The sequence below is a fragment of the Mycena indigotica genome (assembly GCF_014461135.1).
Source record: "Mycena indigotica strain 171206Taipei chromosome Unknown Mind.scaff0003, whole genome shotgun sequence".
Lineage (NCBI taxonomy): Eukaryota > Fungi > Basidiomycota > Agaricomycetes > Agaricales > Mycenaceae > Mycena > Mycena indigotica.
In genome coordinates, this window is record NW_023503002.1 from 5,064,371 (window position 1) to 5,090,149 (window position 25,779).

At 52.2% G+C, this 25,779-nt stretch overlaps 3 protein-coding genes across 3 annotated transcripts; 2 read left to right on the plus strand and 1 right to left on the minus strand.

Annotated features, from left to right (window-relative positions):
* Positions 1 to 9,567: 9,567 nt before the first annotated feature.
* MIND_00396900 (uncharacterized protein) lies at positions 9,568 to 10,551 on the minus strand (the record flags this gene model as incomplete). Its single annotated transcript, XM_037360797.1, has 3 exons — positions 9,568 to 9,623; positions 9,683 to 10,377; positions 10,436 to 10,551. The coding sequence occupies 3 exons, from the start codon at positions 10,549 to 10,551 to the stop codon at positions 9,568 to 9,570; spliced, it is 867 nt and encodes a 288-aa protein (XP_037223682.1).
* A 4,464-nt stretch (positions 10,552 to 15,015) lies between these two features.
* On the plus strand, positions 15,016 to 16,873 carry MIND_00397000 (uncharacterized protein; the record flags this gene model as incomplete). The annotated part of the gene is made up of 8 exons (XM_037360798.1): positions 15,016 to 15,055; positions 15,111 to 15,635; positions 15,686 to 15,777; positions 15,830 to 16,063; positions 16,119 to 16,249; positions 16,371 to 16,386; positions 16,442 to 16,550; positions 16,596 to 16,873. The coding sequence occupies 8 exons, from the start codon at positions 15,016 to 15,018 to the stop codon at positions 16,871 to 16,873; spliced, it is 1,425 nt and encodes a 474-aa protein (XP_037223683.1).
* A 139-nt stretch (positions 16,874 to 17,012) lies between these two features.
* On the plus strand, positions 17,013 to 19,587 carry MIND_00397100 (uncharacterized protein; the record flags this gene model as incomplete). Its single annotated transcript, XM_037360799.1, has 6 exons — positions 17,013 to 17,132; positions 17,184 to 17,463; positions 17,511 to 17,869; positions 17,917 to 18,240; positions 18,615 to 18,785; positions 18,841 to 19,587. 6 exons carry the CDS (start codon positions 17,013 to 17,015, stop codon positions 19,585 to 19,587), a joined length of 2,001 nt encoding a protein of 666 aa, XP_037223684.1.
* Positions 19,588 to 25,779: the final 6,192 nt, after the last annotated feature.

Consider the following 25,779-nt stretch of genomic DNA (forward strand, 5'->3'; position numbering starts at 1 on the left):
GAGGCGGGGAGAAGGGCGAGCTTGCAGCCACGAGTGCAGAAAGGAAGATGAGAGGTGCCACGTAAGGAGGGTCGGCTACGCATGTCACTGATGCTGGTCACATTACTTAGTCGTACGTCATCACGTAACCCGTCGGCGGGTTTACCGTTTGCGGCGGGTGCCGATGTCCGGTTCCGGCGCGACACGACACGGCTGGCAGCGCGGCCTCTGCAGGCTGCCAGTGTCATTATTTCCGGCGGCTTTCCACAGCCAGCCGCGCGAGCGTGCAGTCGCCCCCGGCTACGGTTCGTCCGCGCGCGTCACGCGGGACTGCCGATGGTCGACGCCCGTCGCCCGGTGCGGACAATTAGCCTGAGTCACACTTCACTGGGTCACTGTTCACACGAGAAAGGTAGATCTAGACAAGCTACCTATCAGAAGGACTACTCGTCGCAAGATCTCACTTAGTATTTCCTCCATTCGACCTCCCAGAACCGCGCCCGGAGGGAAATCCTGTCCAACCCAGGGCACCGCTCCAGCAGCCGCGCCTGCAGCTCCGACGACTCAGGCAGCGGTGCCCGAAACTCCTCAGGAAACGCCATGGCCTGCTCAAGCCCATACAAGCGCGCCTGCGGATATGCGACCGTGAGCAGTTTGAGACGCGGGGGGGAGTATGGCTGGAAGTTCGGCGAGGAATGTGTGTACCTAGGACAGGAAATCCGCCGGGTTAGCGGGCAGTTCAGGGAAAGCAGTGCAGACGTACGTCGCGCCAGCGCGTATCCCGCAGCGTGACGTTCCAATCCAGCGTGTGCAGATGGGGGAAGTAGGACAGGATCTGAACCCAGGTTGGATGGCCGCCATCGCACAAGTCGAGGGCGAGCGTAGTGATCGCACCGGAGATGGAGACGGCTTGGAGCCGCGCCAACAGGCTGTCGGCAGAAAGATCCTCCAGGTGCACTTTCTCGATGGTCGGCACGGCGCTGAGGATCTGCGCGAACGCGAGGCTGTTCGTATGCAACTCGCGGAGATGAGGGGAGCACCGGCGCTGAGGCTAGGAACGCCGGCGAATTTATCTCGTTTTCCAAGTTGTGTTGGAAGATTTCAACTCCGGCGCGCAGGCTCAGCTTCTGGACTGCTGGAAAGGACCGCTGCAGCGCGGCCCAGCCGGCGCCGTTCAGCCAAGATAGCGCTAGGAGATGTAGGCTGAGACCACGCACGTGCGGAAGCACGGTGATGTACTTGTCTGCTGAGGCGTCGAGTCCGTGAATGACAGAAGTTGCCTTCCAATGCACTTCTTGAAGCACTGCTGGGTCACAGACATTCAGGGCCAGCCAGAAGTCGGTCTCCTCCACCAGATCATCGATGTGTAAAGTGGAAACGGGAATGCGCAGGTTCAGGGACCGCACTCCATCGATCCATGTGTGCCCAAGGCCAGAGAAGAATGCGAACGCAGAGAGCTCGAGCCCCAGCGGGCCACATAGACTGGTGAGGCGGTAAAGCGTGGGAAGGGAGAGCATAAGACCACGGGCGACGAATCGGCGCAGATTGACGAATGTACCGATGGCGGCGAACAGCAAATCACAGAGCTCATGGACGTTGGCCCCCGGCTCTTCAATGAAGTCCCTATAGCCAAAGGAGCCTTCGGGGGCTCTGTCCCCGGCGGTGATGTGCAGCGCGCGGACGTGCGGCGCGATGGCGGGGGACAGGAAGAAGCCTAGTCGAGCGACGAAGGCTGCCATGCGCTCTGCTGTAGGGAGCGCCAGTGGGAAGCCTCTGTCGCGCCGTTCTTCACCGCTGACGTCCTGGTCGTAGGGCTCCATGCGGACCTCGCTGAAGAGGAACGGGCGGACGAGCAGCTGCAGCCGACGCGACGCGAGCGCAACGTTCTTTTGTTCGCTCCGCGGGAGTTCCTTGATGATTTCGTTGAAGAGCTCGCTCGGGAGCATGGCGCTGGCAAATAGGCGCTGACGGGGGTAAGTGGACGGAGAGAGCAAGATGGGACGTGCCACGTGTTGATTGCACAGCCAATCACGGCACAACGCCGTTCGGCCGAATTACCCGGTCGGATCGGCGGACGAGCCATCACGTACCATGATGACTCAGCTTTTTCTCCTTTCCCTCGTCTTCCATCCATCTACCCTTGCCGACATGCTGGCTGGACGGCCTAGCGCACCGCATCTCACGGACAAACTCTTGTATACCTTGCGTCACGAAGAGAACGGCAACGTTAACGACCACCTAGTCTATCATGATGTGTCATTGGCGAGAACAAGAGCACTCCGGCCAGGCCGTCTCGGGCGATCGGACGCGTGTCTCGGGCCATGACCCATTGTGCGGTGGAGCACCGCAATTGTGCGCGATGGCGCTTGTGCTGACTCGCCAGCCACTCAGAGTGTACAAAAAGACGCCGCCAGATTGGTCTGTTCTGTAGAATTCACTCTTCCTTCACCCTCCACTCCCTCTCGTATGGCCCGTGCCCCTCATCGTGCGTCTCCCCCTTTTGCTCGTCGATCCTCGGGTATATTGACCGTTCCCATAGGACGCCCGCTCCCGATTCGTACCGGCACGCTCGACCTCCGGCCGGCACCCACGCGACGCAGCAGCGTCAGCGCTGAGTCAGAGTACGCCACGTACACGCTCAACCTCGGCGTGGAGTCGCCTTCGCTGCTCTCCCCCGGTCTAGCCAGCCCCATTGCACCAAAGCCGAAGAAACCCGCCCGCCGGCCACGTCCGAGTCGGCCGAAGCGCAGACAGCCCAGCGGGGACTGCGGGATCTGGTGCGCCGCATATCCATTTCTCCTAACAGCTAGTTGCTGACTATTGTCTACAGTTTCGAACTCGCCGTTAATCCGCGGACGACGCCCTCCGGGTGCTGCCAGCAGCTCTTCTGCGCGGAGCATCTCGAAGCATGGCTGGACGGCCCGGGCGCCGACGGGTGCTGTCCTGCGTGCCGCACGCCGCGCGCCAGTCGCGCTCCCAGTCCCAGTCCCAGCCCCAGTCTCGCCCCCGATCGTACGGATGCGAACAGTTCTCTATCGCAGGAGGCCAGCTTCTGGCGCAACTATGCGGTGTTGCGCGCACTCTGCTGCGTTCTGGTCTTGGCTGCGCTGGCAGGAAGCGGTCGGTGGGCAGTCTGAGTGATCGCTTTCTTCGTGTTTCAAGTTGTTTTTGTCACGGACATATTATATATTCGCGCTGGCGCAGTTTCAAATGTGTTTACCTTGGGAACTTGTTGCTGGACAAATGAATCTGCTTAGCCCAACGACCAGGTCTTAGACATATCTGAACCTCTGTCTAACCAGTACTTATGTAGTTCAAATTGGTGCTGGCCAAATATGATGAGATTATGATGATAGATTACAATCATATCATATGATTCATATTCAAAGCTCCTATTGATTAATAACATTGTAGTGTAGTATAATCAGAGGGAAAATTCAAAACTTTCTTTTCCCATTAAAAGGTGAATTTAATGTCCACATCTTAATAGTTCTTTCTATAAAGAAAAAATATTATATATCTGAATTGAGATAAATGTTTGTTTTTCAAACATATTTCCCTTGTATAAAAGGGACCTCTTTCAGAGAAACCTGAATTGTCTATTGAACATTTATCTTTTAGATATTTTATTTTTTTCCACAAAGAAGATATTTGTATTCATGTTTTCATGTCAATGAAAACAACATCTTTATATCTTTTGCAAAAAGAACATTATGTGTTTCCCCTTTCATACAAGAACAAAGAGCATCTTTCTGAAAAAGTTAGAAAGATGATGTTTCCTTGCCCCTTTCGTGTTTATTCAATCTGCTATCAAAGTGTCAGGGGAACCTCCCTTTCGGCCCCTCGGAGACGCCTCCGATTCCGGTCCGACTCCGGTTCCGTCTCCGGTCCGGCCCTCCATCTCGCCCGCACAATCACCGATCCGTCAACGCCCTCCCAACGGTCGCCCTGGGACCTTGCCTGCGACGCCGCCCAAGCCTTCTGTGCCCGACAGCGGCAGCTACGGACAAGCAGTATATAGTCAGCTCCCTAGCAGGCGGACCCTTAGAGTTTCTTCTCTTTGGATCCTCCCCTGCTAGGTCAGCTTCATTTGTATTTGCTTACCAATGTTCACTCTTTGGATCCTCCCCTGCTAGGACCTTGATCTCAGGCCTCCGGGGTTGCCCTTACACAAAGCTGTATATAAAGAAGACCTTTCTTAAACTTATTTAATGAAATGAGCAAAAATATATCCTTTATATTCCGTAGAAAGGAGGATTGAAAGCCAGATGGAAAGGTCAGCTTTCCAATGACTTTTCCATCCCTGTCAAAGAAATTCTTTTTGCTTTTACAGAACACTTGATAAAGAAGAGTCATTTATGAAAAAAATTAATATATGATATTTCTTATCTATAGAAATATATATATCTAAATGTGTACATTTAATACATGTTTAAAACGGAAAAGAAAGTTTTGAATTTCCCGTGTGAATAATCCTACTCAGCTGCAAAATATGAGTATGTGATGAATATATTTAAGCATAATACATATCCCTGGAAATAATTGACATAATTATTTACCAGGGGAAAAATAAAAGCATAAGCTACATGTTAGACTGTCAGCCTGAGGGTAACTTTCTTTCAGGGGATTTCTAACTCCAGCCTTGTAACCTAAAGGACCCTCAAAATACAATTAGGGGCATCACCACTAATAATAGGTTGGCTAGTAGACCCTTGATCAGAGGTTCCGAGTCTACACTGTGTTCACCAAGCAGCCGAGGTTGATCCAGGCAATGGGGCTCCCATGCTAAGCACTCCCCAGTGTTTAAAGCAAGTAATACTTGTGATGGACTACTGCATATATCATGCAATGCATCATCAAAACAATCATGCATCAATGGTATAATACCATTGATGCATCAATATAATGTAAAAAGTAATAAATGTTTTAAACTATTTATAAACATTATTGGTCATCAGACAACGTTCCGCAGTTGGTGTTTAGAATTCCAAGTTTGAGTGTATGTTTTGTCACTCTTTATAACAGTGTGCAAGTACCAATAATAAACTGCTGTAAATTACATAATATGCTTTTGAATTTGATATGAATATCCAAATAAACTCCCTGTTGATTGTATTGCTTCCAAATTAAGCAAGATAATATCCTGCCAAGAAGATGTAATAAACCAGTTAATATTTAATTTCCGTTTGCCCAAGTTCACAAATAAAATAGTCATTTAAATGTGGGTTACCATTGGTATGGATTTGAAATGAAAAAAGGTTGGAGGCGTCAGATGATTGATTATAAGCCTTCATAAGCACGAACTGGCCAAAGATTCCAGGGAAAGAGGTGCATCATTGGACTGTGAGTACTCAGCTGCTACTAGTGCACGTCACGGATCGCAACGTAATTATCCGCTGTAGTCATTTGAGTCAAGAAAAAGCGCCGAGTTTTGGAGAATACTAGTACCTGGAATGAGTCCTGCCCGCTTCCGGGCTAAGAAGTCATCCGCCACGTCCCAGAAGCTGCCGAACTCGAACGCGCCCTCGGCCCACGTCTCCTCTGTGTCCCCGAAGTTCCAGTCCCGGGCGCGCGTGATCACGAGGCGCGCGTCGGCGACACCGGGCGGGACGACGCGGGGGTTGAACACGACGAGCACGGCGAGGCGGCGGCAGACGTGCGGCGCGAGCAGGCGCGCGAGGTGCGCCCAGGGGGTGAGGTGCGGCGGCGCGAGGTGCGTGAGCGCGGGCAGGGTCGCGCAGAACAGCTCGAGGTGCGCCGACCAGTCGAGGTCGAAGAAGCTCAGGTGCGTGAGCTGCGCGAAGACGGGGAGCGCGGCCGCGGCGCCGAGCGTGCGCCCGGGGAAGAGGGCGTGCACGTAGCACACCAGCCGCCGGAGACGCAGCGGCCCGAGCGCGGCGTGCAGGGCGGCGAGCGGGGCGTCTGCGAACCCGGAGTAGCCGAGCGCGAGATGCGTGGTGCCCGGGAAGCACCGGAGGATGTCCGCCGCGGTGCCCGGCGCGGGCCCCGAGCGGGTTGCGGAGATGATGACGTGGCGCACATGCCGGGCGAGGAACTCGCCGGACTTGGCCGCGGACAGCTTCTCCAGGTCGGCAGAGTTCGCGCGCTCGTGGAACGTCAGCGTGCGGTACAGAATGGGCTCGATCCTGGCGGCAAATCTTGAGACCGAATGCCCCTTTGCGGATCCGCACGGACGCACCAGGCACAAACTCGGCGGGCAACCAGCAGCAGCGGATAGCACATCTTGGGCGACGATAGCGCCGTCGTCTCGAAGATCTCGCGCTCGATTTCGGGCGGGAGCCGAGGCTCTGAATCGCTCATGGTAAGCAGAAACAAGAGGAGTATTCTGACAGCGTGGGCGTCTGTCCCTGAGACAGCTTGTCAGATATGAACGTCTGATGCGGTGATCTCCCCCGATCCCCGGCACCGCACAAGTTACAACGCCGCGACGACTCTTCTCTTGGATCCAGAACTACCCGGTGACTAATTGCGGGCTTGTTGCATGTGCACTCCCAAAATATCTTCGTTGATCTGCATTCCATCAGGAGTGGCCCCCCAGTTGTCACTGCTGCAGGTAATCCGGCCAGCATTGTCTTTTTTGCACCCTTCTGGTCAGCCAGTCAGCACAAGCGACATTGCCCACAATTGCGGTGCTCCACCGCAAAATGGATCAACTCGCATCTGCCAAAAAGATTTATGTTTCATCTTGATACGCTTAGACCCCTGTGCATGTTTTGAACATGCATGCCTCAGACAACAAATGTAAGGGCAACCGACGAAAGCCTGGCAGAAAAGAACCCAAAGCATAAATAAGAGCTACGAGAAATCCATGGAGGGAGCAACCTAGCACGGAAGGATCTAAAGAGAAGAAACTCTAAGGGTCCGCCTGCTAGGGCGCCAACTATATACTGGTCGTCCGTAACTGCCAACGTAGAGCATAGAAGGCCTGAGCGGCGGCGCAGGCCCTGTCCTAAGGTGACCCTTGGGAGGGTCTTGACGGATCGGTGATTGTGCAGGCAAAGGAGACCGAGGACGAGGGTCAGGGTGGGTCTGAGGGTCTGAGGGCGCTGGCTGGATACGCCTTGGATGCGCTCAGATGGTCCGATGGAGGCCGAAGCAGGGGTTCCCGTATTTTGGGTCATAAAGTGGTCAAGAGTGGGCTCGAATGGCAATATGAAGAAGCAGACTGAATTAAAACTCACTTAGGTGGCCAATTGGAACCCAGAACATGCAATAGAACCCCCCCAAAGCCACACTTTTTACCCCATCAAAACGATATGATCCGATATGGACATCAATTATGCATATCATATCCGTATTTTGGATGATATATTCAAAATATATTTTCCGTATCATATCTTTGGACAACACTAAGTTGTATGCAATGACAGGTTGTCTTTGCCCAGGTTGAACCTGTCACAGCCAGACTCAAGTAGAGATGGCAAAGGTTGTTTTGGTTCAGGTTCAGGGTGTTTTTAGGTGAACACTGAACTCTGAACAGAACCTTGCATTCAGGTTCAGTGCAGTTTGGTTTGCGTTCAGAACATGTCTGAACCTTGAAGCTGCAGGCAACAAAAAACTGATTATTTCTACAAGTTTGATATATGTTTTTTATGTTAAAGTTGACGCTACATGCCCTCTGCATCCATTCCTGACAAAACAAGCACCCAAAACCTTGCTGGTGGCCCTACTGAGTCAGGCCCCGGCCCAATCCGGGCAGTCCCATGATTTGATGGACATTTAAGCTTACCATGGTTGTCGTCGTCGAGGACGACGTCGGGAGGTCAATGACAGCCGCGGAGAGCTAGCGGGACCGGCGGGAAGACGTCCCCCGACCCGATGACAGCGGGCGGTGATCGTCCGTGATGAGAATCACGCGATGGTCACCGTTGTGACCAGGTCACAACGGCGACGACGACGACGACGGCGGCGGGATGGCGAGGGCGCCGCGGAGGCAGCGGCGCCGGGGTGGCCGGTGCCTCTGGCACGATGAAGAAGGGCGGCGGTTGTCGGAGGTAGCGGGGGTGCCCGCGGCGGAGCTCAACCCCCTCTAGTTAGAGCCGGAGAGTACCCTAGTCTCCGCCTCTAATTAGAGGGGATATGGGTGAGCTATAGGTGGCGGTGACAGTGCAAATGTTCAGCCACATCCAAATTGGGTCCATATTTGATTGGCAACACTGGCCCAGTGTATCCGGCGTTCGGCATTCAAACATGTTCAAACTAAGTTTAGAGAAAAGAGCTCAATACTGAACAGTGAACCGAACTTCAGGTTCAGCCCCAGGCTGAGTTTTGAACCTGAGCTTGCATTCAGTTCAGTCTGGTTCAGATTCAAACCAGAATCCCGAACGGGACGCTGCCATCAGTAGAATCAAGTTGCCTGACCCATGAAAAAGTTGCATCTGAATTAAAGCCAAAGATGTCTTATGAGAAGTTGTAGTTGTCTTTGGCCAAATGAAATAGTGCTGGCCAAATATGATTATGTTATTTTATGGGCATAATATACTATAATCATATCATATTCAGAGCTTCAACAAAATAATATATTTGTAGTATAGTATAATCATATTCAGCTGCAAAATATGAATATGTTATGAATATATTCAGCTATAATCTAGTATGCATATCTTTTGATATATTTGATATATTTGCTGCTGGAAAGAAAAATAAAAACATAAGATACATACTGGAATTGTCAGGGCAACTTTCTTATGGGCCTCTCTAATTCCAGCCGCGGATACATAGGACTCTCAAAATATAATCAGGGGCATTGCCACCAGTATTAGGTTGGCCAGTAGACACTTAATCAGAGGTCCTACACTATGTTTATATGGTCAACCCAAAGTGATCACTCCTGACACTTGTTCCTACTAGGAGTAATGTATGAATCACGATATATAATAGATAATATTTGACATTTATCAGAAGTAGGGCTCACTCAGACTAAGATTAGTACTATGACTGAGTACATGGATGGAGAAAATAGCTATGATCATCCACCTTACTATAGTTGACTATTCTGTGGCTATAATATAGTATAGTCATAATATAATATCATACATTCAAATATAATCATATTCAAGTGATCCACAAAGGGCATAATCTATTCAATAGTTAATCAACCATAATATAATGCTGGCCAGCACTATAGTTGACTATTCTGTGGCTATAATATAGTATATAGTCATAATATAATATCATACATTCAAATATAATCATATTCAAGTGATCCACAAAGGGCATAATCTATTCAATAGTTAATCAACCATAATATAATGCTGGCCAGCACTAAAATGAAAAGTTGTTTTTTGAAAAATTATTTTGGAAGTTGTACATCCCTGACGTTGTCTCATGTTGGAACATTGTAATCAGACAAGTTGTACCATATTTTTGTTATATTTTAAAGATGTCTCTAATCTTTTTTTACAGTATGTCTCCCATAAGTATATCTTAAAGTGAGGGCTTATCTTTATAAGCCCTCACTACTGGCTAGTAGCCGGTGTACCGTGTTGCAGATAATTGATACGACTGTTACTTACTAACAACTTATCTGCAACACTGCAGAAGGTGCCAGGGAAAGAGGTGCAATCATCATTGTTGTCCAAAGTTCCAACTGTCCATATCACGAACCGCAATGTAATTATTGACTGTAGTCATTTGAGTCATTTGAGTCAGAAAGGGGGAGAATATTCGAGAAGACTAGTACCTGGAATGAGACCCGCCCGCTTCCGCGCAATAAAATCGTCCGCCACGTCCCAAAAGCTGCCAACTTCGAAAACGCCCTCGGCCCACGTCTCCTCGCTGTCCCCAAAGCTCCATGGCTTGGCTATCGTGATCACGAGGCGCACGTCTGCGAAGCCCTGCGGGACGTCGGTATGACTGAACACGACCAGCGCCTCGAGGCGGCGACAGGCCTGGGGACGCAGCAGGCGTTCAAATGTCCTCCAGGACGTCAGATGCGGCGGGGCGAGATGCGTGAGCGCGGGGAGGGTCGCGTAGAACAGCTCCTGCTGCTCCGTCCAGCCGATGTCGAAGAGGCTCAGATGGGTGAGCTGCGCGAACACCGGGAGCGCGGCGGCGGCCATGAGCGCGTCGCGCGTGGGGAACACAGCGTTCGCATAGCAGACCAGCCGGTGGAGACGCAGATCAGTGAAGGCAGCCTGCAGGGCATCCTGCTGGTCGTCCTCGAAGTGGCCGTTGCCGAGTGCCAGATGGGTTGCGCCGGGGAAGAGCCTGAGGGCCTCCGCCGCCGTGCCGGGCCCGGGCCATGTGGCGGAGACGATGACGTGGCGGACATTCCGGGCGAGATACTCGCGCGACTTGGCCACGGAAAGCTTGTCCAGGTCGGCAGAGGTCGACCGCTCGTGGAACATCAGCGTGCGGTACAACATGGGCTCGATCCTGTTGGCGAATGTTCAGACTCCTGCAACTAGAAAGGTACGAGGTCAAACGGCCGCACCAGGCACAAACTCGGCGAGCAACCCTCAGCAGCGGATAGCACATCCTGGGCGAAGATATCGCCGTTGTTTCAAAAATCTCGCGCTCGATTTCGGGCGGAAGCCGCGGCTCGCTCATGGTAGGCAGAGGTAAGAGTCACCCAGATACTAATCTGACAGCGTGGGCGTCATAGATCATTACATTTCGCATTTGTGCCAAAGTGAAGGACTTGTCTTTTATAAGTTATAACTACTCGGCCTACTCATATTGGAACTGCAGCTCCCGCTCCATCGACCGCAGCGCACCAGCGCGCTTCTCCTCCGGCCAGCCGGCATCGTCCATATTCCTTTTGACGTCATGCCCCGCGAACGGATACGGGGCGCTGGGGCCCTGTGCCGCCAGCACCGGATGGGACGCATACGACGGCGGCGGGCCGCTCTCAACCGCCGCCGCTTGACTGTACGCCAGCTCCGACGGGACGAAGTGGCTCTCCGTGTACGCCCGCGTGCGAAGTGATGCCGGCCCCGACGGCCCAGATGTGTAGGGCAGCGAGAGGATGCTTGCTTCTGCGCGCTCCCGCCGGCGCTGGCGCTGGCTCAAGCGCCACCACGTCAGCCCAGCGGCGATGAGCGCGAGGAGGACCATCGCGCCGAGGATTCCGCCCACGATGGCGGCTATCGGCGGTTTTTGGGAGCTGTGAATCGTGTCAACACTGACGGGGCGTGGAATGGGGCAACGCACCTGGAAGCGGAGCTTTGGGCCGCGGCGGTGAGGCTGAGGGCAAAGATCGGTGTGTGCAGGAACGGGGACGGGAGAGACGGGGACGTACGTAGGCGTGTTTTCCGGCGAGAAGGTGAAACTCGTCGACGACGTTGGGTACAGAAAGGGTCTAGAAGCATGTAAGAAAAGTGAAGGAACGGTCTGCGCATGGGCACGCACGATGTCGACGGAGAACCAGCGCCATTGAGGTGATACTGTGCATGGTTGAAGCCATGACACGATGAGGGACCCGTTATATTGAACTCCGGGGATGGGGGTAAATACACGTAGACGCAGCTCACGCCGGGCGGCGCGTCGTAGGTGCAGGTGAGGGTGTGCGTACCACCGGGGTCTCTAACGGCGGAGAAGTTAGATTGGAGCTTCTCGCCGTTCTTGTCCGTATCTGGACACTTTTCGTGCGCCAGCTGGTCGAGGGCCTCGCTGCCCCCGTCACCACTGTGTTGTTTACGTCGGACGAAGGGCATGAGGGGCAGAGTAGGAAGACGCACGCACAGCGTCCGCGCCACCCGCGTTCTTAATTTGGGGCGGGCAGTGCCGCTCCACCATCCATCCCCATCCCCATCTCCGAACTATCGCCCATCGCAGCGGCGTCGCGACCATCGTGATGCTGATATCATTCCCCGTCGAAGACAGCGGCCATGTTCGGGAGAGAGTTGTGGAGCGGACGCCACTGCCGCGGGAGCACGGGAAGCGAGCAGGGACCGAGTAAGGACCCGATGGTGGTGGTTGCTGGGAAAGGCAAGGGGAAAGGCGGAGTCATCGGGATCTGCGGTCACTGACGTGACGTGTCGACACGTGCCTCCATCATTCTGTCAACAACGCTCGTCATCACACCTCCATCACTGCACGAGCGTCGCGGTATCAAGATGGTCGCATCTTGTCACCCGTCGTCGAGATGATTCTGGATCTAGACGGCGCGGCGATTTGATAACGATAGCACAGGAATATGTAAGCACCCAAGGTGGTTATTGTCAAGCTTATCCAGGTCGAGAGCTGAGCAAAAAGATCACATCTGTCGATAAATGGTGTCAATACCCGAAGATTGAGTGGTCGAAGACTGCCTACCAATATTTAGATTGCGGCGGCATCTATGATAAACTGTGATCTGCCATAATTCAGCTAGAAAAATGCTGTATAGCCATGCCATGCAATCCACAGTACATACAAGTAGATAAAGGTACTATAAGTGCTAATCCACTACTTCACATCTCTGACTGCTTGCATCATCGGATGGGGGCTGGAGAGCACTTAAACACGATGCAAAGTCCTAGGCCACCGATCAAGCCCCTTCCTGCTTGTTGCTCATGATTTCTGCCCCTACAGTTGTGGGCAGCACAACTGCAGAGGGCCTTTTGACAACTGAGCTTGCCAAAGCAGCAGTAGGCCCCTATAATATTTATTAAACCACTCACATGCAGACCAGGCATCACTTTCACTCTATGGTGTGCTCCCTCAGCCTGTTTTCCTTTTCATTGCAAGAATTTATTCCAGGCATCTACCTGGTGTTATTCTCACTGGCTGTCATCTCTCTCCTTGGTCAGAGATCAGCACCAACACCCCCTAGGCAACAAATTCATCATCATCTCCACACTGGCCACATTCCCAATGGCCACTGCCCAAGTTGTCATTGCAGTCTTCTGTGTCTGGACAGTGCTGAGTCTTGCCTATGTCCCACCAGGGACTATTGTGCATATCAGCCACCACTCAAGATTAGCATACTTGACCACAGGACATCAAGTTGTATTGGCTATCAACAAGTGATCCTAGTATTCCAATGAGTGGCCAATCTGATCATTCCATGCAGCCTTCTCACAGATGGCATCCTTGTCTGTCTTACCATTCATTGATCTTTCAGAGGAACTGAGCTGTTTGCTGAACTAGATGTATAGATGCTTTCAACTCTGGAACAGTTCCTATTTAGTTCTTCTACTACCCTTCCTTCTGATGATAGGGACCTTGGGTATGTATTCAATAAACCAATTCTCCAAGTCCTCAATAAATACCTACACCGCCAACCGGAATCCAGCTGGTGCAGAGCTGGAAATTCCATGGTGGATATGTGTGATTGCCGGCTGGTTCCTGGATCGTCACCAGCTGGCTCCCATGTTTGGTCGCAAATGGGTCCAGCATGGACCCAGAGTGACTGGCACCTAGCTGGAAATCCAGCCGGACTCTCTATATGTCATTTCCTAGGTAGCACATAACCACACTCCAAGTTAATGACCAGAGCTTTTGTCTAAATTCATGCACTGGAAGGGCTGCATCGAGGATAGAGGTAAATCAGATAAATTCCTATCTATGCAGCTACGGTTCGCCATTGCCCTCATCTCCACCCTCACCCTCACCCTCACCCTCACCATCCATCGGGTCATCTTCGTCATCATCTGCGGTCGCCCCCACCGCGTTCATCACGGTGTCATCAATCGCCTCGTCAACCTCCTGTTGCACGCGATCTGCAGCGCCGTCAACAATGGTGTAGTTGTCGTTGCCGTATTTGGCACGGTCATCCGTGAGGACCTTGCGGAAGGCGCTATCAGTCTGTGAGTACTGGGCGGCAGGAAACAAAGTATTACTCACCGGGCGACTTGACGCTGATCACCTTTGGCATGGTCCCGAACCTCTGCGAGGAAAGTGTCGACTTCATCCCAGAATTTTGCTGTGTCCTTCTTATAGGTTTCCAGCCAGATGTAACGCTATAAACAAAAGAAAGTCCATTAATGAAGATATATGAAAAGTGTTGCAACATACCATGAGCGCAACGCGAGCACAGAGCTCAACGGTGACAACGCAATCTGAGCTGCCAACGATATTTTGAGTAAGAAGATAGATGTTGACGCAGTTCTTCGATGCGTTGACCTTTGGGTGCTTGTAGGTATACCCGAGCGACTTTGCTATCTGTTGGGTATTGAGAACGCAGCAGTAACCACGAGATGACAAACCGCTTTCTTGATGTCCGAGCGAAGTTGCGTGAAGATGTTCCGAACGGCACGCTTGAGGGTCGCATAGTCAGCGGCGTTGTTCTCGATGCCAGGCGGGAGGTCGAAGCGGTGGGTTTTGAGCAGGTTCTGTATCATCAGCAACGCTTGATTTTCGGACATAGTGAAGACCACTCACCAGCAGAACGTTGACGGGCGTATTACCCTTGTAGGAGGCCTGACGAGGCGACAGCATGATGGCAATGGCATACTTCTTGAGATTTTTCTGGCTAATGGTCAGCCAAGTCAACGTTGAATGCGGGAAATAACACCATTAAAGCATCTGAGGGCTCAAATGAGGGCTGTGCGAGCACGACGGCAGAGATCATATTGAGGATGGCGTAGAGCAAGACGAATATCTTGGCAGTGACGAGGGATGCAGGATCCTATATGCTGGTCAGCAAAACAGTCAAAAAAGAATGGAAGCGTGCCCGCAAAACGCCAACAGACTCGGTGATCTGGTCAGGCCGAAGGTGGTGAGTGGCTGCAAAGCGTTGAACGGCCTCCGTGGAATTGCGAGAAAGAAAGAGAGTCGAGGGAGGCGGAAGGGCGTCAGCCTCGCTTGAGCCGTGGCTTGGAGACGATGACGAGCCCTGGGCAGGGCTTGAGGAGGAGGAGGAGAATACGGGTGGGCGTGTGGGGGTGACTTGAGTCATTGCACCGAAGATATTGGCACGACGATTGGCGATGGGGGTGGACGGATGGGACATGGTGGGGGAAGGGGGGAAAAAGCAGCGCTTGCGATGGTATTTGAAGGGAGCCACTCGCCGATCCGTCAAACGTGCAAAACTGCGATCGTCGCCCGCAGAGTTTCGGCGCAGGCACGTTGCCAAGCACATCTTGCCTCATGCCGCCAAAAGGAACTGCGAAGAAACTGGATGAAAAAAGTGGGTTAGCAAAACAGAAAGCGGCGAATACAAGGGCTAACACATACCACACCAGATTGGGTGTCCAGGCCCTCCGACAATCATGTCCTCTGCAGGATATGCTTCGGTGCTGTCCCTCCGGAGCGGCAAGAGTGGATTGCCCGACGGAGCGCCGAGAGGCATCTAGCGTCGGGCGAGCATGAGAGGGCGGTGAAGGCAGCGGAAGAGGGCAGTGTGCGGCGGCAGGCTCGGGACACAGCTGCTGCCCAGGTCGAGCAGCGCAAGGTCACCGCAAGCGGGGCCCGTCGGCCAAGTCCTCCTTTTCCCATGCCTGCCAACCGGGCGCCGAATGTCCCAGGCATCGCTGAGGTCGAAATGTGGGCGGGGTATGAGGAGTTCGGGGGCGCATTCAGCGCTGGGGAGGATTTGGATGGTCGGAGCATCAATGTCGCCCGGCTAGATCGACAAGCCGAGGTGTTGGGCATCCTGGACCCAGAGGGCGTGGCGCAGCGTCTTGGGTACGGGGACGGCTCGCTGGAGGACGAGCTGCAAGAGAAGGACGCGGAGGATGACTTCCTCGCGGAGCTTCTGCGTAACGCAGGTCAGTGTGCGGGTCAAGAGTGGCGTGGGGAATCTCACGCATTTTCGCAGGGATATCGGACCCGACAGCGGAGGATGTTCAAGCCGCAGGCAGCGAGAAACCTGCCCCGACAACCGAATACTTCCCATATCCGAATAAAATGGTGTGTTGCTGGACCTCCCCCGCCATTTCACTGCACGCGAGCATACTTTTAGATGTTTCTCCTCGACATACTTGATAATTTGCCTCGTCTCCGCGTCTCCAACTCTCTCATGCGGGTATTTCTCTGGTTGCTGCGCCAATCCGGGGCGCCGAATGTCCCATCCTTCGACGGCTTTCGACAGATGCAGAAGAGGATTCGGGCAGAGGCCGGAATTCCTAGCGTTCCATGTCTCTCTCCTCTTGGGAACGTGTTCTTCATGAATAGCCCACGCGCAATTATTCAACAAGTGAGTCGTTCACATGTGTCTGCAAAAAGCCATTTCGTCTCACAGAGCAACAAAGGACTGGGCCAATCCAAATATTCGTAAATTCATCCAGCTTTATCCTGAGCTTCCTGTCGATGGAGTTGTCCGTGAAATTTGGCATGCCGAGAAGTGGCGCAAGGACATGGACCTCGACATGCTCAGTCCGATGTACGACGCCGGGCACGCACATTTTTACGTGAATGAGCTGGCACGTCTGGAGGATGGGAGGCTGGTGGTACCAATTCGCTGGATTATTGCCGAAGGGGGAGCTCCACGCTGATTGCTTCAGCTTAAACCTTGATGTTGTGCGTTTTTCTCCCTGTGTGCTCGGGAGTTGGTGAAGTCATACATATCATATAGGCGGGTGAGGCGACAGTTAATGATTCGAAGACCGCTCTTGTCCGTGCGGCTGATTTCCGGCTCAACTATTTCGATCTTCGGGAGCGCGGTGAAGTTCCAAGATGGAGTGGTGTGTGTTCCAATCTCTTGGATCTTACACAGCTCAATGGTGCAGATTCCACAATCAGTGCTGGACATCCTGCGCGCATGCCAAATCCAATCCGTGATATCGCAGATGGACAGCCAATCTACTCAACGTTCGTTGACTTCTTTGGCGATGATGTGTCGGGAAATCGGAGGAAGTCGTGGAACAAGCACTGGAATTCGTACATGACCCACCGAAATCTTCCACGCAAACTGCTCATGCAAGAGTTTCATCTCCATTTTATCTCAACCTCGCCGCACGCCTCAATATCCGAGCAGTACCGCGTGTTCAAGACATCCGTAGAGTAATAATATAACTGACTCCCAATATTTGCCTTCTAATTTTTTTTCAGATCGACACACACAGATCCGATTAGTGTGCAGGATGCAGTCGGAAAATCAACAAAAATTCGCGTTTTTTGTGAATGCGGGCCCCTCAGATAATCCAATGCAAAGCGAGGTCTCTGGCCATATTGGCTCAAAAGGCAATCGTTTCTGCCGCAAATGCCAGGTCGGGGGGACTACTGCACACAAGGTGTCCGACTGCGGTTTCCATGAACTGTTTGAGGTGCGCTTGGAGTACAATATTTGTTATAGACTCCGTGATTCTTGAGCATAGCCCGGCATCCCTCGTACCAAGGATTATGTGTTATCGGAGTTGCGCGCGCAGGTGGGTATGGCCTGCAGCGGGATATCACGCATGAAATTAGCGGAGGAGCAGCGTCTCACCGGTGTCAAGGATGCCTATACACAGCATTGGATTACCGGCCTTATTGATCGTCATGCACAGCTACGCGCGGCAGATGTTGAGCGTTCCGTTGCAGCTATCAAGGCCGAGTTGACCCAGTGGACAACGGAGAATGACGAAAAAATTTACAGTGCATTCTTAACAACAAAGGGTGATTTCTGGCATCAGCAATGCAATGTGCTAAGTTGATTTACGCAGGCTTTGATCCAACTTACCGCGATACACCAGTGGAGCTGCTGCATACGATCTTGCTCGGAGCAGTCAAGTATGTATGGCATGTGTCACACACGTCCTGGTCGCAGGAAGCAAAGGAGACATACTCTCTTCGATTACAGGCTGCACAAACGGACGGTCTATCAATCCACGCAATCCGTGCTGGCTATATCATGCAGTATGCCAACTCCCTGATCGGCAAGCAGTTGAAGACAATTGTACAAACTGGTGTGTTCCACGTATATGACCTGGTACCAGGAGACCATCTCGCAGCGTGGCGAGCCCTTGGCGAGCTCTCAGCTTTACTCTGGGTTCCCGAAATTCAAAACCCCAATGAATATCAGGTTTGTCTCTTAAAATTTTCGGACTCCAGCTGAATTATATTCTCAAGAATGATCTCAAGCAGGCTGTTGCAAATCTTCTGGATGCTATTGCCATCATTGACCCATCAAAAATCGTCACCAAGATCAAATATCACCTTCTTTCCCATGTTGCCGCTGACGCTGCAGCCTTTGGACCTCTCATTGGCCTTGCAACTGAACTCTTCGAGAGTTTCAATGCCGTATTCCGCTACTGCTCTATTTTTTCTAACCATCTTGCTCCGAGTCGTGATATTGCATTGCAACTCGGAGATCAGGAAGGTCTTAAACATCGACTAACCGGTGGACTATGGCTTAGTGCTTCCACAAAACAGTGGGAGACTGCAGGTCCTGGTGTACGTCATTTCATGGAAAGGCATGCAGTTCTACAGAAACTGCTTGGATGGAGTTCACAGGCATCAGCCACACCCGGTTTATACTTTTATTGTGCACTGCCGTCATATCTCATTATCCTCAGGGCATATTAAATTAATGCCGCTGAAGCGTGGATCAACCACACGGACCTTCAATCCACTCGCTGCAACAACTGCTGTGAACGCTGTCAATTATGGTGATTTTGGAGCAGAATCTCTCTGGGCTCACGGTAAATCTGTGATTGCCCAATCGGGCGATGAGTGTTTTCAAAAATCTTGGATTTTCACCAGACTTTTGTCTGATCAGGCTTGTATCATATTTTCGATTTTATCTGATCTAATTAAGCTTAATTTAGGAGATTATCTTCCCTGCACGGATCCTGGAGATTCTCTCTGGTGCCAGCCCAGGAGACAATATCATTGTTGTTGAACGCTTTCAGTGCTCTTCCACCCGTGATACGATCTACGGAATGCCCATCCTTACCCGTCCAAATGGCGAACATGTTCTAACTATTATTCGGGCCACAGTAAGCAGTTTTTAATCCTTTCATTGACATTAACTCAAAATTGATCATGGTAAAGGATATCAAATACAACTTCAATGCTCAGCATGACTGCCATGCTGCAGGATGTGCACCGACCGGGGTCCGTCCCATAATGCAGGAGCGAGTTGAGTCCGAAAAAACAGAGCGGTTCATTATTCATGCTGATATGGATCGTTTCATCGTCAACACTCATGCATTCCACAATGCACATCTTATTCGAGCAACACTCTCTCGTGCGCTCTGGGAACCAACCCCACTCCTTGAAGATCGTCAAGCAAAACACACTGAGCTTGCCTCTCAACTACGTGCAAAGAAGTCAAAAGGTGCTACAGCTGCTAGCACCGGGGGGACTGATGTTCCTGACAACACCCAACACAATTCGAAACCAGGGCTAGGCCGTGGCCGTGGTCAAGGCCGTGGTCGGGGCCGCTCAAGAACAGGAACGGGAATGGCGGCGAGAAGTGCAAATGGTGCATCCAGTAGCAAGCGGCGGCGCTCAATATCCTCTCATGAAGATGCACCACCTCATAAACGCGGCAGACCAAGGAAGAGCCAGCCCCGAATTGTTCTCCCCGCGGTTTCTATTGCCATCACAGGCAACACAAGTCTAGCTGCTGGCAGAACAAGGAGGGAGATCACACGGACGGCACGTGCTGTTGCCTCTGAAGCGCAGGAGGCGGAATTTGGATCAGATGAAGATGAGCTGGACTCAGATAACTCAGGTACCACAGACTCAGACTCGGAGCAGGATTTGAGTCCAGGTGAGGAGTTGGAGGATGAGTAGGACTATAGCTAAAGTATACAACTTTGGTACACACTCTCTCAATGATGTATTATCTGGGTTCAGAGACAACAGAGCCAGCCAGAAAAAATCCTGAGACTTAGAAGATTGCCCACCCGGCTCCCATCTGGGAGGTATTACCTGATGGAGTGGCTGGCTGCCAGCTGGAGTCCAGGTGGATCCAGATGTCATCATTGCTGGCATTTGGCTGGGCCACTCGGCTGAATTAGGGCTGGCAGCACTTTGGCGGTGTATAGCTACTGGGTTCATGCTCTCAGTAATTGGATTAACAGCTTCCAATGCCAGGCTGGAGCTGCTGCCTGTAGTGCTAGGATTTGCCACCAACTTCTCTGTAACAATGTTGAGTGGTCTGTGTTCATCCTCATCCTATGTGATTGACCCACATAAGATATAGGGGGAAAGATATGGTGGATGACATACAAGCTATCAATATTCAACCAAACTCCATTACAACATGAACAGAGCTCTCAAATGCTTATGCGCACTAAATTGGCTTTGAGGATTTTGTAGGTCTTGTCTTCACTGATCTTACATAAGTCAACTATTTTCAAACATTTAGGATAGAGTCTGGCGCAATATACACCCTGAGCACAGTTGCTGTGATTATCTCTACTGCATTGTGCAACAACACAACTGGAGACTGGACAGTTAGCCATGCACTTACAATGGGCATTGTTCAGCAATGTGTGGTGAGCATTCAAGTTATGTGTTTACTATCAGTTTTGATTTAATGTGCACATGGGACCATATTGCATAGAATATTGCCCCAATGCTTGTTGTGTAAAATGAATTTGATTGGTCTTCGCTTCTCTGTTAGAGATGGCGAGGTTCGGTTCGGTGCAGGTTCAGGCCATTTTTTGGCGAACCCCGAAACTGAACTTCGGTTCAGGTTCAGCTTTGGGCTGAACTCTGAACTGAACTTGGGGTTCAGGTTCAACGCGGTTCGGTTCAAGTTCAGAACGTGTTCGAATCCCGAACTTGAAGTGCACAAATCTATATATATTTGGTACCTGCAGAACATTGGCAGACAACAACAACGACTACGAGGTATGTAGCAACAACAACAAAGCTGGCGGAGAAAGCGCAAGGAGCGGGATACTAGCACCAGCGGGGGACATCGGCCAGGCCAGTGTTGATCCCGGGCCTAAGCCGGAGCATGGAGCCCTCTACATCCATCGGCGCCGGTGCTGCACCAGCGTGAGCCCAAGCCCCAGCCTACTGCTGCTCGCCTCCCCCATCCGCGGGCCCTCTGTCCTCTCCCTCTTTCCTGCTGGTGCCGCGGTAAGCGGGACAACCCTCGGTGTGCTCTGCGTGCGTGTCTACCGTGCGCTCCCAGGCCGCGCAGCGCACTCGTAGGGTCACGGTCCCAATAGTGTAGGCGGTGATGGTGGGAGTCAAGAGAAAGGCAGGTAGCTTGTGTCACCCCATCTAAATCAGGAATCTCGGCCATCTAGTCTTATTGATCGGGCGGTCCGGTGCCTCCAGCGTTCGGCGTTCGAACACGTTCGGACCAGGTTCAAGCAAAACCACCACCGGCCGAACCGAACTTCAGGTTCAGGTTCAGCCTTGCGCTGAACTTTGAGCCTGAACGCGCGTTCGGTTCAGTCCGGTTCAGGTTCGAACCGGAAGGCTGAACCGGACGCTGCCATCGCTACTCTCTGTGATCTATAACTGAAGTAGTAAGCTATTAGCATTTGGGGCTATAGTAATCGTTGACTGGATTGTGAGGGCAATCCCAGAGGCCTGAAACCAAGATCCTGGCAGGAAAGGATTCAAAAAAGTAAATAAGAGTAGACAAATCTAAATGAGGCTTAGCTGGCTGGGTAGAAGAGAAGAAACTCTGACGGTCCACCTGCTATGCAATCAAATATATACTGTGATCTTAGTCACCAAGAATGATTGTTACTCCATACAATATGCTCACTCTATGTCAAACCCTGGGTTCAAAAACCCTTTTTCTTCGCCCTTTAAACCTTTTATTTTGGCCCTGGTTGATAAGATAAGACAAGGAGGAGATAAGATGGACGATAAGATGGTGATTGGATCATCAGATGTCGATGCTGATGTTGATTGACAGCGTGGAGTTGGACATGAGGCAGACAGCACGTAAAGGCATGGCTAAAGTATGATGTCATTGCCTCTCGTATTAGGCATGGTAAACACATGGTAGTAGTGTATATAAGTAGAGTAGATTTCGTCTTGTACCCCAGTCTTCGAATTGCATCATCTTTACGATATCTTTTCACGGTGCTTCTTGCTTGCCTTCACTGGCCAACTGGCATCCTCTGAATTGGTGTTGTTTGTGACATAATTCGAAGACTACCCTCCTACCCTCGTACCTTCCTACCTTCTACCACCTACCCAAACCCCTCCCCTACCCCGTTACTATCGCCAAATTTCCCACGCCTTTTTCCCACACCCTCTCCCTTCTGCTCTAGGTCGTTACTCTAGGTCTTTTGCTCTAGGTTTTTCTTCTTGGCTAGGTACACTCAGAGACGACAATCCAAGGGACCCACTCGAGAGGACACGCGCTTTGTACTTGCAAGAGAGACGTCTGGCCCAACCCAGGTGCTTTCGTAGAGTCATAGCTGCTACAAGGAGCGCAGGGGCAATCTTCGGAGAACCCTAGTTCGTCCAGCGCGGGGTGTGTCGTAGAAGGCCCCGGTGGATTCCTCTCACGCAACAGGTCTCTTGGACCCCCGACAACGGACTCTCCGGTCCATCCTCTGTGGCGCTCTCCGCGCGCTTTGATCCCTGACCTCTCGTCAGGGGCTCCTTCTGAGGAGTCTTCAAGAAATTCTACACCCCGCTCTCTCTCCCCTATCCCCTCTCCATTCAACCACTTTTACCTCGACTCTCTTCCTCCTTCCCCAATCTCCGCTCTGGCTACTCTTGCCATTGCTCCTACCCCCGCAACTGTACCCCAACCCACACCTGCACCCGCACCCCAACCACCAACCAACATGTCTCGCGTCGTACTTGCGAACCCCCCTCCTCTCTTCTCTGGCGAGAAATCGCTTTGGGAAAATTTCTACGATTCCGTCACAACTTATATTGCGGCTTACGCTGATGCGCTCGATACGGATCATAAACGAATTTGGTTCTTGATCTCGTACCTTCGATCTGCAGATGCTTCCGCATGTACGGCAGCTGACTGGGAAAGCGAACCCTTAAGAATGGTGTGCTTGCGGCCACCTATACATTCGACGATCTCATCACGGAGCTGGAACTCTCATTCAAGGACACGAACATCGCACAGGCAGCGCATCTGAAGTTGACGACTACTCGTCAAAATAAGATGTCGCTGACCGATTTCTTCCAGTCATTCGAATTGCTGGCAGAACAGGCTGGCTATAGTCCCAATGCCAAGCCTTGTGCATATGATGCGTTCCTAATCCAGCTGCTTGAGGAATTAGTCAATACGGAGATCACTGGTCCTATCTACGTGGGAGGCACTGCCCCGCCCAAGACCTATTTGGAATGGAAAGAGCATCTGATGCAGATCGACGCCAACTTGTCTCGGAACAAGCTACGTTTGGGCCGCCGCGGACAGACGTTTGGATTTATTCCCCAGTTCCAACGTACTCCGCCCGCCGCCCCACGTGCCCCAGTACCACAAGCAGCCGCGCCTGCTAAAGATCCCGATGCCATAGATGTCGACCGCGCTCGACAGAAGTGGAAACCCTTGCGCTGCTTCAACTGTGGCAAAATTGGTCACATTAGTCGCAACTGCCCGGACCCCCCTCAGAAGAAACTCAGCATTAGGGCCTTGATGGCTCAAGTTGATGAGGGTGACAAGTTTGACGGCACGTTGGCGCAGTTGATCCAGAAGTTGCGCGAGGCGGGTTTTTAAAGCGCTCCTCTCCCCTGGCCAAGGAGACGGAGCGATCCGAAATTGTTGATTCGAAATATGGACGTTATTCTCCTCTCAGTAAATTAAATGCGACTCCCGATATGCCTGCAACGGACTCTTTTTATGGTACCGACTCGGACTCGTTATGAAAGGACATACATGAATTCCTTTACAACTCTCGTCGTATCCATGTTTTGCAAAATCAGAATCGTCTTCATAACTTAAAGGAACAAAAGCGTGCTGAGAAAGATGAGTGGTGGACTGAGTTCCAAAAGGCCTGCGGAGAAAAAACCGCATCAACAAAGACTGAGAGAGGAAGTGAGGAGGCGGAGGCTGACACTGGGGGCACGAGCTACGGCGTGCCGGAACACGCGGACCGACCGCGTTCCCGGCCGCGTGGCTGACTCGTACCTACCGCGTATTTATGGATTGACATTGATATGACAAGCTTATGATGTCATGCATTGTGGCCGGGGGGCCTTCGGCGGCACCCGTCGGGAAAAGCATATTGATTCCCCGCTGCCAACTCTCCGCTGCCGTCCCTGGCTCACAACTGTTACCAACGGGTGACGGCTCAGGCCAGCGGCACCGCCCGGTGCGGTATGGCTTCCCCTTGCGCATTGCATCACTGGCACCGCATTGCATTATGACATATGGTGCATAGATTGATGTCAAATACCCCTTGTCTTTACTCCACCACCGTCTGCGCTGTTTCTTCTGGACCACGCCGGTGCCAGCATTATCCTCATCCCAGCCACGGCATATCTCGACTCTGTACGGGAAAGACTCCAATTCTGGCTGTGCGAAGCAATTGTGCCGCATGTTCGCGAGTGTATCGTCAGGCCGTGGTTTGAGTACGACGTTGCCCCGGCAGAGTGGACCCCACAGGCGTCAGAACTGTATCACCCACTCTCTTCGTTCTTCGAACACTGTCACATTCGATGCTTTTCCTCCCTGGAAAGCTTTCGCTGCGGACTTTACGGAGTCGACAACCGTCACTTCGCTCAGCTTAAAGTCGACCTTCGAGGACACGCCCAACGTGCTGCAGAGTATTCTGCAATCCTTCCCGGAGTTCATTTGCCTGCGAATAGACATCAAGTACAACGTCTCGGAGGAAGAGATGGAAAAGAACCTGATCGTAAGTCGCCTGAATCTACATACGCAACCCGTGCCAGCCTGACTCTGACCCAAGTCCTCAAAATGGTTCTCTGCCCTGCCGGCTTTCACTTACGGCAACCCTGGCGACTGCGACACGATGTATCCTGCCCCACCGTTGCCGCGATATCCCACCCGTCCAGCAGCATGATTGTTCCCTCAGGCCTGCCATGGCTCGCGGAACGTGTGGGAGCCTGAGACGGGCTCGCAGGGTTCAAGCCTCGGAAAATAGAGCTGAGCCTGCGTAGAAACAATTTGAACCGCTCCCCCGTTCCGCTTGGGAATGGCGCGGACAGTGGGTGGGTGGGCCTGGTTGGCGCTGCCCGGGCCCCAGATTTTCCACCCATGCGGCCCCGTTCTTGGCCCGCGCGCCATTTTTGGTGAGACCGCCGAATTGGCCGTCGGTGGGCGATTCAGCCCGACACAGGGCACCCAGATGCATCGAACACGCCGACAATACTCTCCCACATCCTCCCAAACGTGGCCGCCGAGAGCCTTCGAGGCCCTTTCGGGTGGAAACAGGAAACCCGGCCACGCGCTTTGTCGGGATCTAGCAGTCAGATCGATGCCCAACTTGGGTCTATTGAGGATGGCAGACTCCAGACCCCACGGTTCGCACTTTGCGCCAATCTACGAGCGCGCTATGGCGTTTTTCCGTGCAAACTTAACTAGGAACTGGGGAGAGTTGCAAGTAGGAGGCGGTAGAGACTCAGTGCGGCAATAGCGGCAGGCGGCGAATGTACCTTGAATGCCGGTTGTATTCCGGTGGGAAATGTAGTTGTTTACCTGGTCTGGGGACACATCGAGTCAGAAATATGTAAAAAAGGAGGGCAATAGTGCACCTTTTGGAGAGGCGTAACCAGTCGAGCCGGCGCTAGATGGCAGACTGAGAGCCAGTGCGTCAGATCGGGTCGCGCATTGTTCTCACTGGCACTGCGCAAGTAGTAGATTGTGACAGACGGTGCAAGTGCAGACAGGTGAGCCCAGATTCCCGCAACTTGAATCATGATATTGCTCTGAGCACTGTGATTGAGATCAGAGAGGGAAGTATTCGGAGTACTGGCGCGCCTCTCAAGCCATAGTGCAGTGTGCTAAAACCCGTCTGGGGTGCGTCGCGCACCGAGCGGGGGCCGGTCACAGCGACACGGCCTGTGGATACGAAGCCG